The sequence below is a fragment of the Aotus nancymaae genome, unplaced genomic scaffold (assembly GCF_030222135.1).
Source record: "Aotus nancymaae isolate 86718 unplaced genomic scaffold, 86718_ANA_hifiasm-v0.15.2.pri h1tg000057l, whole genome shotgun sequence".
NCBI lineage: Eukaryota > Metazoa > Chordata > Mammalia > Primates > Aotidae > Aotus > Aotus nancymaae.
In genome coordinates this window covers 38004809-38028730 of record NW_026988471.1, presented here as the reverse complement: position 1 = coordinate 38028730, position 23922 = coordinate 38004809, and the positions used below count along the sequence as shown (strand labels likewise).

General features: G+C 40.1%; 1 protein-coding gene across 2 annotated transcripts in view; it reads left to right on the top strand.

Moving 5' to 3' along the window:
• The first annotated feature begins 6525 nt into the window (after window positions 1-6525).
• The window catches only part of CDKL4 (cyclin dependent kinase like 4), a 51425-nt gene continuing 34028 nt past the window's right edge, over window positions 6526-23922 (top strand). For both annotated transcript variants that reach the window (XM_012450664.3, XM_012450663.3), the window contains exons 1-3: window positions 6526-6752; window positions 10680-10801; window positions 23645-23717. In XM_012450664.3, coding sequence (XP_012306087.2) covers window positions 6585-6752; window positions 10680-10801; window positions 23645-23717 — 363 coding nt within the window. In that variant the 5' untranslated portion in view covers window positions 6526-6584. The remainder of the gene's footprint in view (window positions 6753-10679; window positions 10802-23644; window positions 23718-23922) is intronic.

The following is a 23922-nucleotide window of genomic DNA, read 5'->3' as shown; positions in this document are numbered from 1 at the left end:
GCTTGAAACCGGGAGATGGAGGTTGCAGTGAGCCAAGATTACGTCACTGCGCTCTGCCCTGGGTGACAGAGTGAGACTCTGTCTTAAAAAATAAAATAAAATAAAAATTTAATTTAATTTAAAAAGTCAATTGACCATAAATAAAAGGGCTTATTTCTTGACTCATTATTATGTTTCATTGATATATGTCTTTAAGCCAGTACCACAGTCTTGATTTACCATAACTTTATAATAAAATTTGAAGTCAAATTTAAAATAAATATTTAATATAAATATTCCAAATTTGTTCTTTTTCAAAGTTGATTTGGCTGCTCTGGGTCCTATACATTTCCATATAAATCTTAGTTTCAATTTCTACCCAAGAAAAGCCTGTTGGAATTTGTATAAGGAATTAGTATTTGTTAATTTTGTTAGTTTTGTTTTTTTAGAGACAGGGTCTTGCTGCATTGCCTAGGCTAGAGTGCAGTGGCATAATCATAGCTCACTGAAGCCTCAAACTCTTGGGCTCAAGTGATCCTCCCATCTCGACCTCCCAAGCAGCTGAGACCACAGGTGAGGGCCACTACACCCTGGCTAATTATTGTTTACATTTTTAGAGACAGAGTCTCACTGTGTTGCCCAGCCTGGTCTCAAACTTTTGGGCTCAAGCAATCCTTCTGCCTCAGTCTCCAAAGAGCTGGGATTATAGACATGTGCCACCACTCCTGACCAGAAACTGGTTTATAGATGAATTTATGAAAAACAGATGTCTTGTTGAGTTTTCAAATCCATGAACATGGCATTTTTCTCCTTTTATTTAGATCTTTAATTTCTTTCAATGGTGTTTTGTAATTTTCAGTATGCAGGTCTTGCACGTCACTTGTTAAATTTATTCCTGAGTATTTTATTCATTTTTACATTATTGTGGATGGAATTGTTTTCTTAATTTTCAAATTGTTTATTGCCATTATATAAAAAAAAAATTTATTTTGCATATTGATCTTGTATCCTACTGCATTGCAAACTTGGTCATTATTTCTAGTAGGCTTTTTGTAGATTCATTAGGAGTTTCTGTAGATAGTATCATGTCATTTCCAAATAATGACAGTTTGACTTTTCCTCTTCTTTTTAAAAATACCATTCATATATATTGAGCACTTTATTTAATAATTATTTATTTTATAGAGACGGAGTTATTGCTGTGTTAGTCAGGCTGCTCTCAAAATCCTGGCCTCAAGCAATCCTTCTGTCTTGGCCTCCCAAACTATTGGGGTTAGAGGTGTGAGCTACTGTGCCTGGCCTTACTTTTTGTTTTCAATGTTTATGCCTTTAACTTCTTTTTCTTGCCTTATTGCACTGGCAAGAACTTTCAATACAATGATAAAAATAGTGAAAGCAAGCATCTTTTTTCCAATCTTAGGGGTAACACATTCAATCTTTCATTAAGCATGATGTTAACTGTAGATTTTTCACAGATGCCCTTGAGAAAGTTCCCTTGTATTCCTCATGAATGAGTGTTGGGATTTGTCAGATTCCTTTTCTATGTCTACTGAGATGATCATGTGATTTTTTTCTTTTATTCTATTAATATGATATTTTACATTATTGATTTTCAGTATTAAACCAATTTTGCATTCCTGAGATAAGTCCCACAGAGTCATGGTATATAATCTTTTTTATGTTTCCAGATTTGGTTTGCTAATTATTTTGTTAAGGATTCTCGTGTCACATTCATGAGAATAATCTGTATTCTTGTGATTTCTTTGTCTGACTTTCTATCAGTGTGATATTGGCCTCATAGAATGAGTTGAGACCAATTCCCTCCTCTTCTGTTTTTTCAGTTTGTGAAGAATTGATACTCATTTTTCTTTGGTAGTGTTTGGTAGTGTTTACCTGTGAAGCCTTCTGATCCTGGGCTTTCCCTTGTGGGTAGATTTTTAATTACTGATTGAATTTCTTTACTTGTTATGGTTGTAATTAGATTTCTATTTCTTCTTGAGCCCCTTTTGGTATTTTGTATCTTTCTAGGCACTTGTCCAATGAAGTTGACTAATTTGGTTGCATAAACTTGTTTGGAATGTTGTCTTTTAATTTTTTAAAGTTTCTGTAGTATGGTCCTAACTCATTTTTCTTTTTCTCTTTTTTATTGCCTAGTCTAGCTAGAGCTTCGATTTTGTTGCTCTTTTCAAAGAACCAGTTTTTGTTTATTGTTTTCTATTGTTTTTCTGATGAAGAGTCAGCCATTAAGCATATTGTTGTTCCCTTGTATATGAATGGTTCTCTGTTTTCAAGATATTGTCTTTAGTTTTCATCAGTTTGGCTATGATGTCTCAAGGTATGGATTTCTTTGTGTTTATTCTATTTGGAATTAATTGAACTTCTAAGATCTATATATTAATGTTTTCCATTAAATTCGGAAGGTTTTGGCCATTATTTCATAAAATATAGTTTTCTGCCATTTCCTCTTGCTCCTCTCTTTCTGAGAAGCTCATTACATGTATGTTGATAATATTGATTTTTGCCTCTGTAGGTCTCTGAGGCTCTGTTCATTTTGTTTTTCTTCTTTCTTTCATTTTGACTGTTTTTTATTGATATATTTTACTGATTCTTTCTTCTGTCATCTCAGATATGCTATTTGTCACATCTACTGGATTTTTCATTTCTGTTCTGTTTTTTACTATAAAATTTCCATTTGGTTCTCCTTTTATTTTCCAATTGAGAGTCTCTGTTTATTGAGTCATTGTCATCATAGTTTTCTTTAATTCTTTAAATTATAATTTGCCTTAATTATTTTAACATATTTATAGCAGCTACTTTGAAGTCTTCGTCAGCTAAATCCAACATCTGAGTCTACTCAGAATCCATTTTTACTGGCTTTATTTTTTTCTGAGTGTCAGTCACAATTTCCTTTTTCTTAGCATGTCTCCTAATTTTTTTCTTTCTTCTTCTTTTCTACTTCTTCCTATAATCCAGTTTTATCTTCTATTTTTTTGTTGTTGTTGAAAACTGAACCTTCTATGTAATATTATGGCAATTCTGGAGTGTTTGTTGGTGGTGGTGGTGGTAGTTCGATACAAGGTCTCACTCTGTCAACAAGCTGGAGTGTAATGGCATGATCATAGCTTTATTGTCCTGTAACCTTGAACTCCTAGGCTCAAACCATCCTTCTGCCTCAGCTTCCTGAGTAGCTAGGACTACTGGCATGTACTACCACACCCAGAGAGTTTAAAATCTTTTTGCAGAGACAGGGTCATGCTGTGTTGCCCAGGCTCATCTTGAAGCAGAAGAACTATTTTCTGGAGCTTTATTTTATTGCATTTAGCAGTTTGGTTGATGTGATTGCCAGATCTAAATATTAGTCTGAGGAATCAGTCATTACTGAATCTGTTGAGAAAAAAGAAAAAAACGTAAATCAATAGATCAAATCAACTACCTACAGGGAAATAAGAAAATAGGCCGGGCATGGTGGCTCACACCTGTAATCTCAGCACTTTGGGAGGCCAAGACAGGTGGATCACAAGGTCAGGAGAGCAAGACCATCCTAGCCAACATGGTGAAACCCTGTCTCTACTAAAAATACAAAAATTAGCTGGGCATGGTTGCACATAACTATAATCCCAGCTCAGGAGGCTGAGGCAGGAGAATCGCTTGAACTGGGGAGTTGGAGGTTGCAGTGAGCCGAGATGCCGCCACTGCACTCCAGCCTAGTAACACAATGAGACGCTGTCTCAAAAAAAAGAAAAGAATGCATAAATTAAAACTTCATAATTAAGCTTTTTGTCATATTTGTAGTTTCCCCCAGTGACTACAGTACTTATCAAGTAGGTTAAATTAACAAATATATAAAGTTTTATACCAATAACTTTATCTTGTTTTATTTTAGATACAGGGTCTCACTCTGTCACCCAGGAAGTAGTGCAGTGATACAATCATAGCTCTCTGTAACCTCAAACTCCTGGGCTCAAGTGATCCTCCCACCTTGGCCTCCAGAAGTGTTGGGATTACAGGCATGAACCAACGCTCCCAGCCAGATGCCAATAACTTTCTAAAGCAAATTCTCAGTTTCTCCTACTCTCTTTCCAGCCATCTATTACTATGCAAATGTATGCATACTCCCATCTAAATATCTTTAAAATAATAATGCATAGGTAAAAATACAGTATAACTAATAGGGTTTTCAGAACAGAATCCATGATGGATTTTCCATGTGTTACTTGACTGTGTATTCTTGAATTTTCTTTCTTTAATAAGAGAGGAAATCTAATTTATACCAAAAAAAGCAGCACTGTAAAAAATAGTATGTCATTAGTCATTTTATCCAGGTAAACATTTTTCTCCATTGTATACTTTTATGGTGACAAGTGGAAGTAGTCAATTTCTTTCACCATTGAGATCATCTGTAGATGGAAAAGACATTAGAGAAGTTTAAAAAAATGTGTACTCATTCAAAACAAGAGAAATTTTACAAGTAGTCAACTCTTTAACCTGGCATTTTGTTATTACCAAGACCTGGATAAAGTGGTTCTTCGAATTATGCATTTTGTTTGTTTGTTTTTGTTTTTGTTTTTGGGATGGAGTCTTGCTCTGTCACACAGGTTGGAGTGCAATGGGGCAATCTCAGCTCACCGCAACCTCCACTTCCCGGGTTCAAGCAATTCTCCTGACTCAGCCTCCCAACTAACTGGGATTACAGGCCTGTGCCACCACTCCCAGCTAATCTTTTGGTACTTTTAGTAGAGACAGGGTTTCACCATATTGGCCAGGCTGGTCTCGAACTTCTGACTTCAGGTCACCTGCCTCAGCCTTCCAAAGTGCTGGGATTACAAGCATGAGCCACCTCGTCTGGCTGAATTATGCATTCTTTTGAACTTAACTGAGAGGCTGTGTAGTGTAGTGATTAAAATTGTGTTCTTTGAAATCTCACTGCCTGGGTTCTAATTCTGTATTACCTTCACTGTGTCTTAATTTTCTAATCTGTATAATTGGATAAAAATAACACCTACTTCATAGAATATTTGTGCAGATTATATGTAATATGCATAGAACAGTGTTAAGTGCCATTATTATTATAATCATTATTAGGTTACATTAACAAGATTCTGCTGGATAAAGTGAGGTGGGGTTTTTGAGACAAATTATAATTTTTTTACTTTAATTCTTAGACGTAGACTGATTTATTTAAGTATGTTGGCCTTATTCATCATTTAACATTTAATTTGGTCACCAAAAAATTCAAGAATGAATGACACAAAACAGAAAAACCCAGTAATTCCATAGAAATCACTATAGATGGGCCGGGCGCGGTGGCTCACACCTGTAATCCCAGCACTTTGGGAGGCCGAGGCGGTTGGATCACGAGGTCAAGAGATCGAGACCATCCTAGTCAACATGGTGAAACCCCGTCTCTACTAAAAATACAAAAAATTAGCTGGGCATGGTGGCGCGTGCCTGTAATCTCAGCTACTCAGGAGGCTGAGGCAGGAGAATCGCCTGAACCCAGGAGGCGGAGGTTGCGGTGAGCCGAGATCGCGCCATTGCACTCCAGCCTGGGTAACAAGAGCGAAACTCCGTCTCAAAAAAAAAAAAAAAAAAGAAAAGAAAAAGAAATCACTATAGATGTGAAAGCAGTCATGAAGAATGAATGCTTTTTTGTATGTGCTTATCATTATTTTCTTTTGGGGCTAAGAATCTATTCTTCCATGCAAATAAAAACTAAGAGCAAAACATATTCTAAAAGGATTCTGTTATTTATTTATTTATTTTGAGATGGAATTTTGCTCTTGTTGCCCAGGCTAGAGTGCAATGGCACGATCTCGGCTCACCGCAACCTCCACCTTCCAGGTTCAAGGGGTTCTCCTGCCTCAGCCTCCCAAATAGCTGGGATTACAGGCATGCACCACCACACCCAGCTAATTATGTATTTTCAGTAGGGTGGGGTTTCTCATGTTGGTCAGGCAGGTCTTGAACTCCCAACCTCAGGTGACCTGCCCGCCTCAGCCTCCCAAAGTGCCGGGTGAGCCACCGCACCCGGCCTGTTATTGTTTTTAAAGACTGCTTTGTTCAACAGCCCACATTTTCTTTTTCTTCTCTCCACCAGGTGGAAGTATAGCACTTTTTGTACCATGTCTTCTTACACAACTCCTCCTAGTCATTGTGCATGCACTTGGGTTAGAAGAGAAAAGATAAACAGCATATTCCAGAGTATGAAATATTCCTTCAGCTGGATTTTACAGCATCATATTTCAGTTATTTACTTGAGGATAATGAAAACAATAGATAGGATAAATTTCCTTTCCACAAATTCTTTTAATTCAACAGGGGTAAACATAGACCCATTGTCATAAATAGCATATGAAATCCTTTGATAGCTGGAAGAGCTGCAGAGGACTAAACTAAATGGACAAAATAATATCCAAATATTTTTAAGTGGATTTCCAATTAATTGATGAAAATAAACCTTTGGCATCTAGGCAAATTGGTTGTAAGTAAACTGTGAGAACATTGTCTTTTATAGCTTGATTAAGGTAAGTCTATCTTATTTTCCAGGTGCAACATTGTACTGCAAGTCAACCAGTACAATAATAATTTAAATCACTTCAGCTATAATGGATAAGTATGAAAAATTAGCTAAGATTGGAGAAGGGTCTTATGGAGTTGTATTCAAATGCAGAAACAAAACCTCTGGACAAGTAGTAGCTATTAAAAAATTTGTGGAATCTGAAGATGATCCTGTCATTAAGAAAATAGCACTAAGAGAAATACATATGTTGAAGGTAGGTTAACTTTGTATATATACATATATATAAAGTATCATGATATTGAGTGAACTATGCATGCTAAAATTACAGAGAATTTTAAAGTTGTTTTTCCTCCATTGGACTTAAATTCCTTTGCGTCAGCACCTTTGGGTAATAAGTTGATTATCACTTTGGACTTTGACCACTCTGGTTTTGTCTGATATGTATGAATACAGCTATAGATCATTATATTGTAAAGAACTTTTATTCTGGTTAATAAATATCCTAAGTTCATTCACCCCAGTGTTTCACTCACCCCCAATCCTGGCCCTCCTCTGGATATCCCTCCAAACACTTCCCCTACCAACCAGCAACTAAAAAAGCACCTCCTGGCACAGAGTCAGTCAGTCCCACAGGACCGTCCCAATGCAGTTGATGTTAAGGCATCAACACTGGTTCCTGCCTGCACTGCACCCCAGCTTCTTAGACATATTGAATATCACCCCCAGTGACTTGTACATTTTTTACATAAAGGTTTTTGTTTTAATTGTTTTCACTCTGATAAGATTTGACACATAAGATTCTTAAGTTCTCGATGTAAATTTTTTCTTACTCTAAAAATCTTACACTTTTAGAACTATAAGCAACCTTAGAGATGCTTCTTATCCAACACCCTTATTTTCTGCAGAGCAAACGGAGGTCTAGGGTAGCACTTCTCAAATGTGAATATGCAGTAGAATCCCCAGGACCTTGTTGAAATGCAGATTCTGAGTTGGAAGGTCTGGGGTGGGCCTGAGAGTGCGGAAGCTGCTGGTGTGTGGGCTACACATTATGTAACAAGACCCTGTGATTTCAAGGACACATAGGCGACCTTCATTTTTGACACATCATCTGGTTTTAGAAAATCCCCAGAAATTCAGTTTGTAAGGGGGGATAATAATTGTCACTAATAATTATCATATTATCTCTCATTTTCAAACATTATTTCCAGCAAGTTTCCTCAACTAATACACACTAGGGTTCTGTTTAAAATATAATGATACGTAGAGTCTTCAGGAACACATCCATCATGATAAAAAACAGTTCACTATTACCTCTTAGCCAGCAGAGGGCGCCAGTCAGCTAGCCACCTCTGGTACCCTCACTGAGCTAAGCTGCAGGGTGGGTCTGAACCAGGCCGTGTGGTTTTCTTTTTTTTTTGATACGGAGTCGTTCTATCACCCAGGCTGGACTGCAGTAGCGCGATCTCGGCTCACTGCAACCTCTGCCGCCTGGGTTCAAGCAATTCTCCTTCCTCAGCCTCCCGAGTAGCTGGGATTACAGGCCCCAGCTACCGCGCCCGGCTAATTTTTGTATTTTTAATAGAGACGGAGTTTCATCATCTTGGCCAGGCTGGTCTTGAACTCCTGACCTCGTGATCCACCTGTCTCAGCCTCCCAAAGTGCTGAGATTACAGGCGTGAGCAACCGTGCCCGGCCAGGCAGTGTAGTTTTCTAATAAAAATAATGCTTTTACCCCTCAGCCTCTCCCTCCCGAGTCTTCAAATAAAATTAATGCTCAGGTAGTACCTTCTGCATTACAAGTGCCCCAACTTGCGAATGAGCTTTAAGGTAAAAAGTAGCCCGATTACGACTCACCTTGATCTCTGATGAAGGCCCTCAGAATGTCAGAGTGTCCATCTTTCTGCTTTTGGTATACTGTGTCCATGTATGCCCTGAACAGCTCCTTCTGTGATCAATTTACCTTACTGTCCTCACATAGTCCTGTTAAATTGTGTTTGCCTCTCTCTCCTTTCTACCTGTTTTTCTTTAGGCAAGTTACTGTTTTCCTGGGCTAGGTTAACTTCATTTGCAAAGGAAATATAAATTGCTACCTACCCAAAGACAGGAGATTGGACTAAGTTTAACCTTGACATTGCATCAAGCTGTAGCATCTGTAAATTTTTTTTTTTTTTTTTTTTTTTTTGTGTGTGTGTGTGAAATGGAGTCTAGCTCTGTCACCCAGGCTGGAGTGCAGTGGCACGATCTTGGCTCACTGCAACCTCCACCTCCCAGATTCAAGCAATTCTCCTGCCTCAGCCTCCTGAGTAGCTGGGATTACAGGCACCTGCCACCATGCCCAGCTAATTTTTGTATTTTTAGTAGAGACAGGTTTTCACTGTACTGGCCAGGCTGGTCTCGAACTCCTGACCCCGTGATCCACCTGCCTCAGCCTCCCAAAGTGCTTAGATTACAAGCCTGAGTCACTATACCCAGCCAGCATCTGTAAATCTTTTACTCCCCTAATAGAGACCCTGCTTTGCTTCCATACTGTGGTTTTGCAGCAGCACAAAGCCGCTGGCTTCCTGGATGATCTAGTCTCCTCCACTCTGCCTGTCTGCTCTTTTAGGCAGTGGAGCACATAGAAAGCTAATTGATTTGGTACCTTGGGCTTTTCTAGAGAAATGGGGTCTCAGTATGTTGCTTAGGCGGATCTCAAACTCCTAGGTTCATGTAATCCTCCTGCCTCAGCCTGGGCATATTTTTAATGTGTAATGTTTTGTCTTTTCCCAAGCTGTTGAGCAGCAGGCACACAGTTATAGGTGACATTTGTTTTGGTCAAGACATGCTTATGTTAATAGGTACTGAGGTAGAGGCATGCATTGTTAGTCTCTGTACCTAACATTTTCTACTGGGCCTGCTATTTATTGAGCTTCTACTATATGCAAAATGCTGACCGGAGCCCTCTTTACCTGTATATCTTTCTGGGTAAATGGTAGACAGTTTAGAAAGTTGATTTGTCTACTATGCTGGGAAAACAACAGGAAAGGGAAGATGGGTTAGGAATAGAGCAATCATGTATCCTGATTTGCCCAAGACAGTTCTGCTTCATAGTTTTGGTCCCAGTGTCCTGCCTGGTTCACATCCCCTTTCAAAAGTGTCCTGGTGTGGCCGGACACGGTGGCTCACACCTGTAATCCCAGCACTTTGGGAAGCCAAGGCAGGTGGATCACTTGAGGTCAGGAGTTTGAGACCAGCCTGTCCAACGTGGTGAGATCCCATCCATACTAAAAATACAAAAATTAGCCAGGCATGGTAGCACACACTGTAGTCCCAGCTACTGGGAAGGCTGAGGCACAAGAATCGCTTGGACCCAGGAGGCAGAGGTTGCAGTGAGCCGAGATGACACTATTATACTTCAGCCTAGGTGACAGAGCAAGAAAAAAAAAGTGTCCTGGTGTGTGTGCTAAATATGATCACCCTAATTGTAGGCAGAGTGACTGTATGTGCTGGTTTGCCTAGGATAGTCCTGGCTTCTACCCATTACCCTAGTTGGAGGATAAAATTATATGGTCGCTGTAATGATGGACTACCCTACCTAATCAGCATTTTTCCTTGGGTTTTCCTCTTGGTTTCCAAGAGGCTGTCTTGTGAAATGCTTCAGTTTGGGAATAGAATTTAACACACAAAAATATCTATGCACAAGAGAGAACAACAGAATCAAAGAACAATGCTGAAAATATAATAAATTTAAAACACAGACTAACTGTGGGGACTTCTAGAATAGACAGTTTAATCCAATTTGAAAGTTGGGATCTAGTATTACTGGGAGCCAACACTAGAATCCAGACTGACTTTAATCCACATGACATTTACATAAAATCCATAGCAATATGTAAGCTGATGAGTATTGATGATTTTATAGTCTTTACTCAGTAATTCCATTTCCTCAATTTTCTACTCAGGCTATTTTGTGACTTGAATATATAGAATTTCCATAAAATACATAAAGTGTTTTTTGTTTTAGTACAGTATTTTAAGTTACATACTTTACTTGCTATCACCAGAGAGATTCAGGTCCTCTCGTTACCACTTATTATAGGTACATTAGATGAATCTTAAATTTCTCCCTCCTCAGGGGTCTGAGGAGAAGCTCTTACTAGTAACAGATCACACTAAACTTTGTGTTTCAATTCTTTCACAGCAATTAAAACATCCAAATCTTGTGAACCTCATCGAGGTGTTCAGGAAAAAAAGAAAAATGCATTTAGTCTTTGAATACTGTGATCATACACTTTTAAACGAGCTGGAAAGAAACCCAAATGGGTAAGTAATCTGGAAACTGATTACTGTCTCAAAAAAATAAAAATAAAAAAACCCTAGTGGAGAAGGATCCCATTCAAATATTGACAACAACAAAAGTGTAGGAATAAAGATAAAGGGTTGTTCTGACACTACGTGAAGACAACTACAAAACTGAGATACATAAGGATTTTATTTAAATGAACATGTTTCTAGATGGAAATATTCATTATTATAAAAATATTGCCTCCACAGTTTATCTATTTATTAAACAAAATTCGAATCAGAATACCAATAGGTTTTTTTTTTTGAAACTTGAAAAAGACTAAAAAGGGACTTTTAATTGTTGAATATTAAATCACAGTCGTTTGAGAGATTCCCTTTGACAAAAAAGCACCACAAACAAAACTAAAAAAGAAACGAGATATTGGTTAAACTATTTGCCAGAATTAATAAATTTTATATCTACCTATGAAGAATTTACAAATAACATTTTTTTAAAAGTTAACATCCAATTAATAAATATATTCATTCGAAAAAACTTTCATAAATCCAGACTGTGGACCCAGCCATTGCTAAGACTACAGCACTGAACAAAGCACACACAGAAAAGGAGCCTCACCTTACATTCCAGTGAACATGGAAAGCAAATCATTAAAAAAGAGAAGGAGGCTGAGTGCGGTGGCTTATGCCTGTAATCCCAGCCCTTTGGGAGACTGAAGCAGACAGATCACTTGAGCTCGGGAGTTCAAGACCAGCCTGGCCAACATGGCAAAACCCTGTCTCTACAAAAACTACAAAAATTAGCCTATCATCCCAGCTAGTCAGAAGGCCGAGGTGGGAGGATCACTTGAGCCCAGGAGGTGGAGGCTGCAGTGAGCAGAGATCATGATGCTGCACTCCAACCTGTGTAACAGAGTGAGACCCCATCTCTCTCTCTTTTTTTTTTTTTTGAAGACGGGAGAGAGAAGGAAATGAACACGCTTATCCTTCCCTATTAATCAAGGAAATCTAAAACTTTTTAGTGAGGTACCATTTCTCATCTATTAAATTTAGCAAAGATTTTTCAAAAATTGTTATACTCAGTCTTATCAATAGTCAGGGAATCAGACCTTCTCCTTCGTGGCTGGCGGGAGTGCCAATTGGAGGGTGATTTGTCAATATATATGAAAAAAATTAACTTTTTATCCTTTGATCAAGAGATTCCATTTAGAGAAATTTATAGTAAGAAGATAATCAGATCAGGGCAAAAAGTTGTACATATGAATGTTCAATACATCATTATTTATAACAAAAATATTGTACTCATCTAATTTACCAATACTAAAGAATTGGTTACAGGCATTTTGGTATATCCAAACAATAGTACAATATGCAGCCAGCCCATTAGAGAGCGTGCTTTAGAACAGTAGTTGATGTCCTGGGGAAATGTTCCTGGGATGATATATTAAAAAATGAGATAACATAATAGAATGTTACATGTAATTGAAAATTGGAGTTTTCTCAATATTCTATGAAGGCACATATATTACTTTTAAAAATTAATATAGAAACAGTTAAAATGGTATGTTAATTCATAGTTCAACTTTATTCTGAGCTAAATAGGGTGTTGTATGTTGACTTAGAAGACAGATATGTTCAGCCATTCTATAAATTAATTTATAAATTAATATACATTTTCATGAAGTTAGATGTTTATACTTACTTCACGTATTGTTCAAGGCCCTGAAACTATTATAAAATGTGCATTGCATATACCAGTTTTGACTGAATATCTTTCTCTTCCCTACTTGTATCCTAAGCTTTCCTGTCTATAGACTTAGCTCATGTTCTTATTTTAATCTAGAAGCTTCTAGTTTTTTTTCCACTTTCACTGTCTCTATCATAATCTTTGTTTATTTATTTTTTTATTTTTTTGAGACACAGTTTCACTCTGTCACCCAGGCTGGAGTGCAGTGGGGCAGTCTCGGCTCACTGCAGCCTCTGCCTCCTGGGCTCAAGCAATCCTCCCACCTCAGCCTTCCAAGTAGCTGAGACTATAGGCACCTGCCACCATGTCCAGCAAATTTTTGTATTTTTAGTAGATATGGGGTTTTATCATGTTGGCCAGGCTAGTCTCGAACTCCTGACCTGAGGTGATCCGCCTGCCTTGGCCTTCCAAAGTGCTGGGATTACAGGCATGAGCCCCCGCACCTGGCCCATCATAATCTTTCAAATGTGAAATCCTGGATATTTGTAATATCTCTAAGTGTCCTTCATCTGGATGGAATTGCTTCCTTCCTTTGACCCCATGGAATTTTATTTTCATCCCTGTTACGATACTTGGTACGTACTACCATATATGTTCTCATATGCATACTCTCTCTCACTAGAGTATGTTTTTTGAGGGCATACTTCATGTCTTGTTGATCTTAATGGCTTCCTCATGCCTCGCACTCTTTCACTCAAAAAATATTTCATGGAGCATTTTATACTGGTGCAGAGGATACAGTTATAATGGCACAATCCTGCCCTCAAGAAGCTTAAAATGTAATGAAGAGACAGATATTCAAAGTAACAACTACAAATGGTTATGTTGATTGGTTTAATGCTGATGCAAAGGATGCACAGAAGAAGCAACTCCAACATCTGTTGGCCCCAGGAAGTGAGGGAGATCTGCAGAGAAGGCAGCATTTGGGCTTTGGAAAGGAAGAGGGGTTGGCCAGATGGACACTCCTGGAGGAATGCACAGACACAAGAAAGAACAAGGCATATTCCAGCAACTCCTGCATTGAATATGTATTTAGCAACGCCAAGGACCGCTGAACCATCCCACTTGGCACTCTTAAGTTTTACAAGTGTGCTTAGCACTGCTAGTGTTCAGTACTGCTTTGGGTCAGCCCTGAGATTACATGGAGTAATGCAAATAGGAACAATCTAGAATATGCCACTCTTTATGAAATGTTGGGTACCTCTAGATAATAATGATTAATTTAAAGCATTCATCTGCTTGTACTCCCTTCCTAAAATCTACTTAAATAACATGCAAAAGAGTATTTTTAAAGCCCTAAGTCCAGTGAATAGCAAACAGAGATAAACAACCAGCTAGTGTACATACCAAGCCTTTTGGACTATTGTTTCTTAAGGGAAACACATAGGAGAAATAACTGGTGTACAGGCATAAGATCATCAATGTGGTGAATGTGGGGTGAACCATGGGATGGTGAGATAATGAAGGGACCCACGGACTACATTACAGCATAAAGAAGAGTTGGGCTGGGCACGATGGCTCACGCCTGTAATGGGGTTATACACGGACACTTTGGGAGGCCAAGGTGGGCAGATCACTTGAAGTCAGGAATTCAAGACCAGCCTGGCCAATATGGTAAAACCCTGACTCTACTAAAAATATCAAAAATGAGCCAGGTTTGGTGATATGCCTATATAGCCCCCATAATCCCAGCTATTCAGGAGGCTGAGGCAGGAGAATCACTTCAGTCTAGGAGGCAGAGGTTGCAGTGAGCCAAGATCACGCCACTGCAAGCCAGCCTAGGCAACAGAGCGAGACTCCGTCTCAAAAAAACAGAAGAATTTATGTCACAGTGAAGATGGTGAAAGTGTATTGCTTCTTCTGCCAGATAAAAGCTTCTCTACTTACTGGATAGAGATAAAAGCATTTGTTAGATCAATAGATGCATCCAAAGTAGCGAGGCTGTGTTGGATTTGCTCCCGTAGAGAAACTGCATGTATAAGAGCAGCTACAATTGGCATCATCTGATTAACATTAAAATAATCTATTCTCATTCTCTAAGATTCACTTTTTTTCCTACAAAGCCTAATAGTAAGTTAAATGGGATAGTGATAGGAAGTATCATCCCTGTCAACAGGGAGGATTTCCCCAAGCTGCCATTGCACTACACATGATAGAATATTCCTGCCACCAAGAAGTTTAAAATCTGGCTAGTGCGGCGGCTCACGTCTGTAATCCCAGCACTTTGGGAGTCTAAGGCGATGGATCACCTGAGGTCAGGAGTTCTAAACCAGCCTGGCCAACATGGTGAAACTCCATCTATACTAAAAATACAAAAAAATAGCCAGGTGTGGTGGTGGATGCTTGTAATCCCAGCTACTTAGGAGGCTGAGGCAGGAGAATTGCTTGAACCCAGGAGACAGAGGTTGCAGTGAGCCAGGATCATGCCATTGCACTCCAGCCTAGGCAACAAGAGCAAAACTCCATCAAAAAAAAAAAAGTTTAAAATCTAATGAAAAGTCAGATTACATGAGAACAATTATAAATTATGATAGTGTTATAAAACTGCTACTTGGGTTTATAAAACTGCATTTGTCCACATCTGATTGATGCCAACACATGAGGTACATTGGTAAATTAAACTTGAATTTCTTCATCAGTTAATTGAGCATAGAAATTTACCATGAGGTTGGGGGTGTGGCTTGGTGGAAGGATAACAGTGAATCAAGAGTTTTAAGAAACACATTATTGCCCAGGTATGGTGGCTCACGCCTGTAATCCTGGCACTTTGGGAGGCTGAGGTGGGTGGATCACCTGAGGTCAGGAGTTCGAGACCAGCCTGACCAACATGGTGAAACCCCATCTCTATTAAAATACAAAAATTAGCCGGGCATGGTGGTGGGCCTCTGTAGTCCCAGCTACTCAGGAGGCTAAGACAGGAAAATTGTTTGAACCCAGGAGGTGGAGATTGCAGTGAGCCGAGATTGTACCACTGCATTCCAGCCTGGGCGACAGAGCCAGACTCCGTAAAGTGAAGCCAATCACCAGTGACCTTGAAAGCCACTGTGGTTCACCAGTTTTGGGGGAATGGGGAGCTTAATGATAGTCAGGTGGCAAATGAGTCCTGACTCAAATCCATCTCATGGTTGTCCCAGTGGGTCCAGAGATCCATCCTGGTGAATGTTTCCCAATTTCATAAGTGAGTTGCTGAAATAAATACACTAACAGAAGGAACAGAAGTGAGGTGGTTCTCTGATCCAGGGAATGAAGGCTATTATGGTAGAAGAGCCTAGGAGAAGTATCTGGCGTGTTGCTTCTTACCGATATAGAAAACTGAAAGCAATGCTGTAGATTTGGAGAAAAGCATAGATTAGCATTGCCATTAAACGCTATGGGGAGACAGAGCTGGGAACTCGATGGGCATGGTGTCTATGATAAATTCCCTTCTTCAGCGTTTTTTGTTTGTTTTTTGTTTTGTTTTGAGATGGAATCTCTCTCTGTCGCCCAGGCTGGAGTGCAGTGGTGCAATCTGATCTTGGCTCACTGCAACCCCCACCTCAGGTTGAAGCAATTCTCCTGCCTCAGCCTCCCAAGTAGCTGGGACTACAAGCATGTTCCACCATGCCTGGCTAATTTTTTGTATTTTTAGTGGAGACAGGGTTTCACTGTGTTAGCCAGGATGGTCTCAATCTCCTGACCTTGTGATCCACCTGCCTCAGCCTCCCAAAGTGCTGGGATTACAGGTGTGAGCCACCGCACCCGGCCTCTTCAGCGTTTCTATTTCCTCCAGTCTCTGAATTCCTTCTTCCTCATTTTATTAATAAATTTCTGGCATCTTAACTTTCTTTGGCATAGGCAACCATTTGTTCTAGGTTCAGTCAACAAATTCAGCAACTAACTAGAATCATTCCTGGATGCCCCAGGTAGTCTATTGAAACCAGAATCTGGAGCCAGTTGTGGTGGTTCACACCTGTAATCCTAGCACTTCGAGAGGCCGAGGCAGGTGGATCACTTGAGGTCAGGAGTTCAAGATCAGCCTGGCCAACATGGTGAAACCCTGTCTCTATTAAAAATACAAAAAAATTAGCTGGGCATGGTGGCAGACACCTGTCATCCCAGCTACTCAGGAAGCTGAGGCAGGAGAATTGCTTGAATCTGGGAGGAGGAGGTTTCAGTGCGCCAAGACCACACCACTTCACTCCAGCCTGGGAGACAGAGCAAGACTCCATCTCAAAAAAAAAAAAAAGAAAAAAAAACCAGAATCTCAAATAAGTTGTGCCCGTGTTGTTAAAATTAGCCCAATATAAAGTCATATTTCTTCCTCTCTATCCAACACCCACGAAATCCATTTCCTCGTACATTCCTCGTTATAAATCAGCACAATGTTGTAGTTCCTTTTGCTATGTAAATCCTCTCTTCCTCTGTTTCACTTTGCTGTAGGCCCCCTGGGTCATGCTGGGATCCGACTTTAGTTAAGGTTTGGAGACCTTGAAGGGAGGTGGGTAGAAGAGCCTAGAAGACAACGGGCATCCCCACACAGTGCACCTTCCTCAGGTGAGATCTGAGGGTCTGCAGCAAGGCAGAACCAGCCTCATTGTACAAGTTTGGGGGCTACTTCCCATGAGAAAAGAAATGTGGAGGGAAGTTGGGGTGCTCTTAGTTACATGAATGCTTTCAGGTGTCACATTCCAATTCCTGGACTATTTCTCCTTCTCTTTTCATTAACTGAGAAGCTAATTATCCTCACAGAAATTCAGTCTTTGTTGTCACTGAGCACCCTGCAGGGTGATTGTCTGTGTCCGTTTTTTCAGTAATCTCCTGGTAGTCCCAGTGGATGTGTAAAGTGGGTCCTACAGAAACAAGAAGTAAGGGATTCTTTAGGGTAAATATCGAAATACCTGATTTCCTAACTGTGCCTTGAACCAAGATATTAAAGCTCTGAACCTGTGCTTTTTTTCTTCAATTTCTCCAGTGAAATTAGAAGCAGCCAGACAACCTCACATATCTGTTATTACTTATGTTCCCGTATTGTTCTATCACACTTAGTTCACCAAAGCCTTGCCATGAATAGGCATTTTATTCCAGATGACCACAGGTGATTATTTAAATTCCCTTTTCAGGCCAGGTGCAGTGGCTCTTACCTGTTATCCCAGCACTCTGGGAGGCCAAGGCAGGCCGATTGCTTGTGATCAGGATTTGAGACCACTCTGAGCAACATGGTGAAACCCCGTCTCTACTAAAATACAAAACATTAGCCAGACGTGGTGGTGGGCACCTGTAGTCCCAGCTACTCGGGAAACTGAGGCAGGAGAATTGCTTGAACCCAGGATGCAGAGGTTGCAGTGAGCCAAGATCACTCCATTGCACTCCAGTCTGAGTTACAGAGTAAGACTCTGTCTCCAAAAAATGCAAATACAAATAAATAAATAAATACCTGTTTCATCACTGGGTGGCCATCTGCCAGTATCCCAGCCATTAATGGCAATTAGATGCTGCCCTTCAGACCCCATTACATCAGACACGCAGTCCTAGATTCTCACGGCCTTGGGATTGTTTCCCATATTCACTTCTGGTACCATGTCCTGAATTGGTCAGGATTCAACAACAGAATTCACTCTAGCTAGTTTAAAGAGAAAGAGACTTGTCGCAGGGTGTTAGTTTAGAAAATTTGTGGGAGTACCAGAGAAACAAGCTTAATGGAGCACTATTAGGTTCCAGGTCTTGTTCTAGGTGCTGGGGCTACAACAGTGGACGAGAGAAAGTCCTTGCCCTTGTGGAATTTACATTCTGATGTAGTCCAACAATAAAGAAGAGTTATGAGTCTTTGAAGAAAAATAAAGCACAGCGTGGAATTAGAGAATACCCAGGGAGGTGTATTAGTTAGGGTTCTTCAGAGAAACAAAAGCAATGGGATACATAGAGGTACTGATAACAGGAGATTTATTATGGATATTGACTTGTGTGATTAAACAGGGAGAGAAGTTCCGCAATCTGCCATCTGCAAGCCAGAGAACCGGGAAAGCCGGCGGTCTCATTCAGGCCAAGTCCTAAGGCCCAAGAGCTAGGGGACAGAGAGTTTCAAAGTCCAAAGGCCTGAGAGCCAGGAGCTTCCACGTCCAAGGGCAGGAGAAGATGGATGTCCCAGCTCAAGGAAAGAGAGAGAAGCAGCCCTTCCTCTGCCTTTTTGTTGTATCCAGGCCCTCAACAAGTGTAATGATGCCTGCCTGCCCTCACCATTGTGGGTGGGTCTTCTTTACTCAGTCTACTGATTCAAATGTGAATCCCTTCCAGAAACACCCTTACAGACACACCTACAAATGATGTTTTGGGTTTTTTCTTTTTTTTTTAAAGAGAGGGTCTCATTCACTCATCTCACTCTCTGCAGTGGCCTGAACATGGCTCACTGCAGCCTCAAACTCCTGGACTCAAGTAATCCTCCTGCCTGAGCCTCCTGAGCAGCTGGGACACTCACCGTTATGTCTGGCTAGTTTTGAAACTTTGAATAGAGATGGGGTCTTGCCATGTTGCCCAAACTGGTCTCAAACTCCTGGGCTCAAGCAATCCTCCTGCCTCAGCCTCCCAAAGTGCTGGAATTGCAGGCATGAGCCACCACATCTGGCAGAAATAATGTTTTACCAGCTGTCTGGGCATCCCTTAACCTAGTCAAGTGAACACAGAAAATTACTCATCATGAAAAGGGAGTAGAAGGAACAGTAAGCACAAAGATTGAAGGTGTAAATAAGCCTGGCATGTTCAGAGAATAGCAGAAACTAATGGGCTGGATGGAGTGACTTTGGGATGTGATAGGAGATAAAGTTGGGAAGGGAAATAGAGGTAAAATGTTATCCACAGCCTGGTAGGCCATAGAAACAAGGCTGGATTTCATTCTAGGCTAGGAAAGATTTACTGAGAAGGACTGAGTTCATCTTGGGTAATAAAAATGAAATCAAGCTTCTCCTGTTCAGTTTTTATAACAAACTTACAGGCAATGACTTCTGACGTCAGCATCGTATCTTCCCCTGAGTGCCTCAAAGAGCATATTCTGGGCAGTTCAGTCTGAATTCCCCCATCATGTTACCCTTTCTTGTTAACCCATTCAGACTTGAACTGTGATGTCTCACGTTTGCTTTCAGGCCTTCATTATGACTTTTAGTATTACTTTCAGTGGCAGAAACCTCCACTACTTTTGCACCAACTGAATATTTGGTTTTGTACTTGCCCAAAATATAATATTTAAACATCGAGCATCCGGTTGATTTCACCAAAAGTTTATTTGGCTCCAAGATGCTTTGAAAAATGCTGCCTGTGGCTGAGCAGTGCTGCGGCGCTCTATCTTTCTGGACTCAGCACCGCGTGGATGTGTATTCTCTTTGATGCCTGTCTTCTGTTCGCACGGTCAGTGGTGTTGGTTTGCGGTTCTCTTTGATGGCCAGCTTCTCTTTGCACGATCAGTGGTGGTGTTTTGCCCCGATGGAATCTGCCTTCTTGGAACCTCGCTGAACCAAATGGGGGCACTTCCTGTGAGATGCCTTTAAATAGCTCAGGACTTCCCTATGAAATTACTTCATTCTCGGGTCCGTGTTATTAAGGCTAATAATTGGGACTTTGCAGTTTCTGAATCCTAGCCCCTACCTTGTTTTCCAATTCCAGTACTTACTCTCCTGCACCTGTAGTCTCTTAGATCCCGATCAGACCAGTGTTCCGTTCTTGCATCAGTAGAAGCATGTGTTCCACCCTCGCTAGACCCTCCCAAGGACTGAAATCCATTTCCCTTCCTCTCACTGCTGCCACCATAATCTAAGTGTCCAAATCTCAGCTGGGTTATTGAATTAGCCTCTTAATTTCTCTCTCTCTATGTATGTTGCCCCCTAGAAATCCATTCTCCATATTTTGTCACTTCCTTGCTTGATTTCTTTCAATGGTTTTGAATTTAGCATAAAATCCAAATTTCTTATCGAGATCTAGATCTCTGAGGCCCTCCATGGACTGGTCTGTGCCAGCCTTCCCAGCTTCTTCACTCATGCGTCAGCCACACTGGCCTCATACTGTTTTCCCCACACTCGCAGTTCTTTCTCTCCTCGGGGCCTCTGCTATTCTTCTGCACCTCTTCCGTCTTTTTGCAGGGGTCTCAGTCCCATCAACTGGCCTTATCCAATCTCAGACCTGTATATCCAGAACCCATGTGGGTGTTAAAACCAGACATTAAGGGGATAGATTTCTCGATAAACTTATGAGATATCACTCTATGATTACACATGAGGAAAACTAAAGGCACAGAGTTTAGATAACATGTTCAAGATTGTAAAAGTAGGAAGCAGCATATCTGGGATTTGAACTCAAGCAACCTGTCTCACAGTGCACAAAATGGCTATACTATCCTTTCTGCCTCGTATTTTTTCTTTTTTTTTTTTAAAGACGGGGTTTCGCCTTGTTGGTCAGGCTGGTCTTGTACTCCCGACCTCAGGTGATCCACCCGCCTTGGCCTCCAAAGTGCTTGGATTACAGGTGTGAGCCACCGCACCCAGCCTCTGCCTCATATTTTTAAAATGTAAACAATGTTGTTTCAGGTTTGGCCCTAGGTTAAGTCGGGGGAAGAATAAAGTTATATCAGAATTCAAATGCTGGAAATAGACATTTCAAGTGGAAAGGGATTTAATCATGAGAATTAGGTACATTCATAATATTAATAATTAGGAGAACTAGAGTCAAAGGGTTGTCACTGGGCCACTGATGTCAAGGATGTGCCACAGTAATTGTGGTACAAGATGAGGAAACTGCTCTGAAGAAAATAGCTGTGTACGTTGCTTGCTGTTTCTCTGCATATACTTCAGCCTCGCATGGTGGTATCTTGTAGCTAGTGTCATAACTGAGTCATGCATAGGCCTTCCCACTGTTCTGTAAAGTCAGCTACATCTGCGCATGTTCAGTTTTTTATTTTTATTTATTTAATTTTAAAAGCCAGTCAAATTTAGCAGTGGGGGATTGTGTACCAACTTTAGTGACACTAATGTTAATAAGTTCTGATAACCCACTCCCATCGGACCAGCTGCATGTTCAATTTTTAAAAAGTGATCTAAATATACTACTTAAATATCCAAATATCACAAAATATTAAATCTGAGTGATGGATATGTTTGGGGTATTACATAATTTAATTTTTTTAATTAACAAAATCCTTACAGTGGGCATTTAGTGAAAGAAACCCTTACGTTTCAGATTTTTGAAAAACATGCAAATAACAGCCGCACCTCTGTCAACAGGGCTGAAAGATAAACAACACTGAGAAAAATATTTGCAGCATGTATAACAGACTGTGATATACCTTGAGTCTTTCTAAATCAGTAAGAAAACAGTAAACAAACCAATTTAAAAAGCAATAAAGGCCATGAAATGGAATTGCACAAAAGAAAAAATGTAGCATCCAATAAGGGCATGAAAAATAATAATCACAAAAATTAGTGAAATACAACTAAAAACCACAATGAGACATCTTTTTATTTTAACCACAGATTGGCAAACATAACATTGGCAAAACCAAATGTTGGCAAGACAATGAGGAGACAGGGACTTTCATGCACAGACGTTTGGTGGGAGTGAAAATGGGTATAACCTTCCTCAGAAAGGGTTGTTTGGCAGTATGAAAATGTGAAGGCATCATCATAGGACAGTGATGTGAGTGATGGAAAGCTACCAACAGAAAAGTTCCAGAGAACGTAATTGCTATAATTTTTAGAGATGGTTACGTAAAGTAGAATACTCCCAGACAGAATAAGTTGCCCGGATTCCCAATCCCCAGTGGAAAATACAGCTGCCCATGATACTTCTCAATATTTTCTACACAGAGGGATGAGTCTGCCAGGAACAAGAAGCTCTCACCCTCTCATTCTTATGGGATATTTATTCTCCCTGGCCTCATTTTGGGCTATAAACCTACCTGCTTACCAGGGACGAGTAACTATTACAAAATAACTTGAGTGTTTACTGCCAACATGAGTTGGATGAATTGAAGAGCTGTCTTCCAAGTATACTTTTTTCCCTGCAAAACCAAGTCTCGGGTCTACCTGAATTATATCCTTGCAGGATCAAAATGTAATGCATGCCTACCATTGGTCTCAGATATCCCACTTCTGGAGCTTATCTTAAGAAGATAATTTCATAAATATCATAAGATGGATGATTACAGATATTCGTTGAAGAATTTCTAGAAATAAAAATTGGCTGAACTTAACTGCTCATCAATGGAGACTAAGTAAATTTTTACATGTCCATATGATGATCTCCTCTGGAGCCACTAAAATATGTGTGTACATGTTGGTGTTTGTACTCTATGCATAAAATGTTTCTCAAAGTGGTCAGGGGTGAAATTAAAGAAAATAAATGGGTGGCTAGGTAGATGTCAGAGAGACTTCATATATATAGGTTTATACGTTTAAAATTTGACCATACGAATGTATTTATTTTTAAATTAAAGTTAAAAAGTAGATACTGGCTGAGAGTAGTGGCTGACACCTGTAATCCCAGCACTTTCGGAGGCTGAGGCAGACAGATCTTCTGAGGTCAGGAATTCAAGACTAGCCTGGCCAACATGGAGAAACCTCGGCTCTACCAAAAATACAAAAATTAGTCAGATATGGTGGCACATGCTTGTAATCCCAACTACTCGGGAAGCTGAGGCAGGTGAATCGAATCACTTGAACCTGGAAGGAGGAAGTTGCAGTGAGCTGAGATTGTGCCACTGCACTCCAGCCAGGGTGACAGAGCCAGACCCTGTCTCAAAAAAAAGAGAGAGAGAGACAGGGAGAGAGAGGAACAGAGATGCCTGAAGAGACAGCCACCAGAAGTTATAGCAGTTGTTTTGGGGTAGGAAGATTTGACCCAACATGTTTTACTCCTTTAGTTTTCTATATTTTTTAATCTTCATAAGCATGTATCATTTTACATATGTAAAAAATTGAAATTACAAAAGGAAATTATGTAACTATAATAAACGATAGTAAAGCCCAATTTTCATTTACATCTTTCGTTAGGGCCCCTCTCCACGGTGTTGCATCCCTCACCATGCCACTTCTGTTCCCAGCCCTTGCTTCTGGAACTCTATCCTAGGAGTTTTCATTTCCTTTTTTATTTTTTTCCCTCAGAATTGCTAATGGAGTGATCAAAAGTGTATTATGGCAAACGCTTCAAGCTCTTAATTTCTGTCATAAACATAATGTAAGTAACATTTTCTAATGTATTTGTTAATTTCTTCATGATGACTTTTTTCTTCTAAATAGCTCAGGGTTTTGTTAGAGAGTTGAAGACAAAGGGAAAGTAAGAGCCAAAGAAGTGAAACAAAAGGAAGTTGAGCCTGTGATCCCAGCACTTTGGGAGGCTGAGGTGGGAGGATCACGTGAGCCCCAGAGTTTGAGACCAGCCA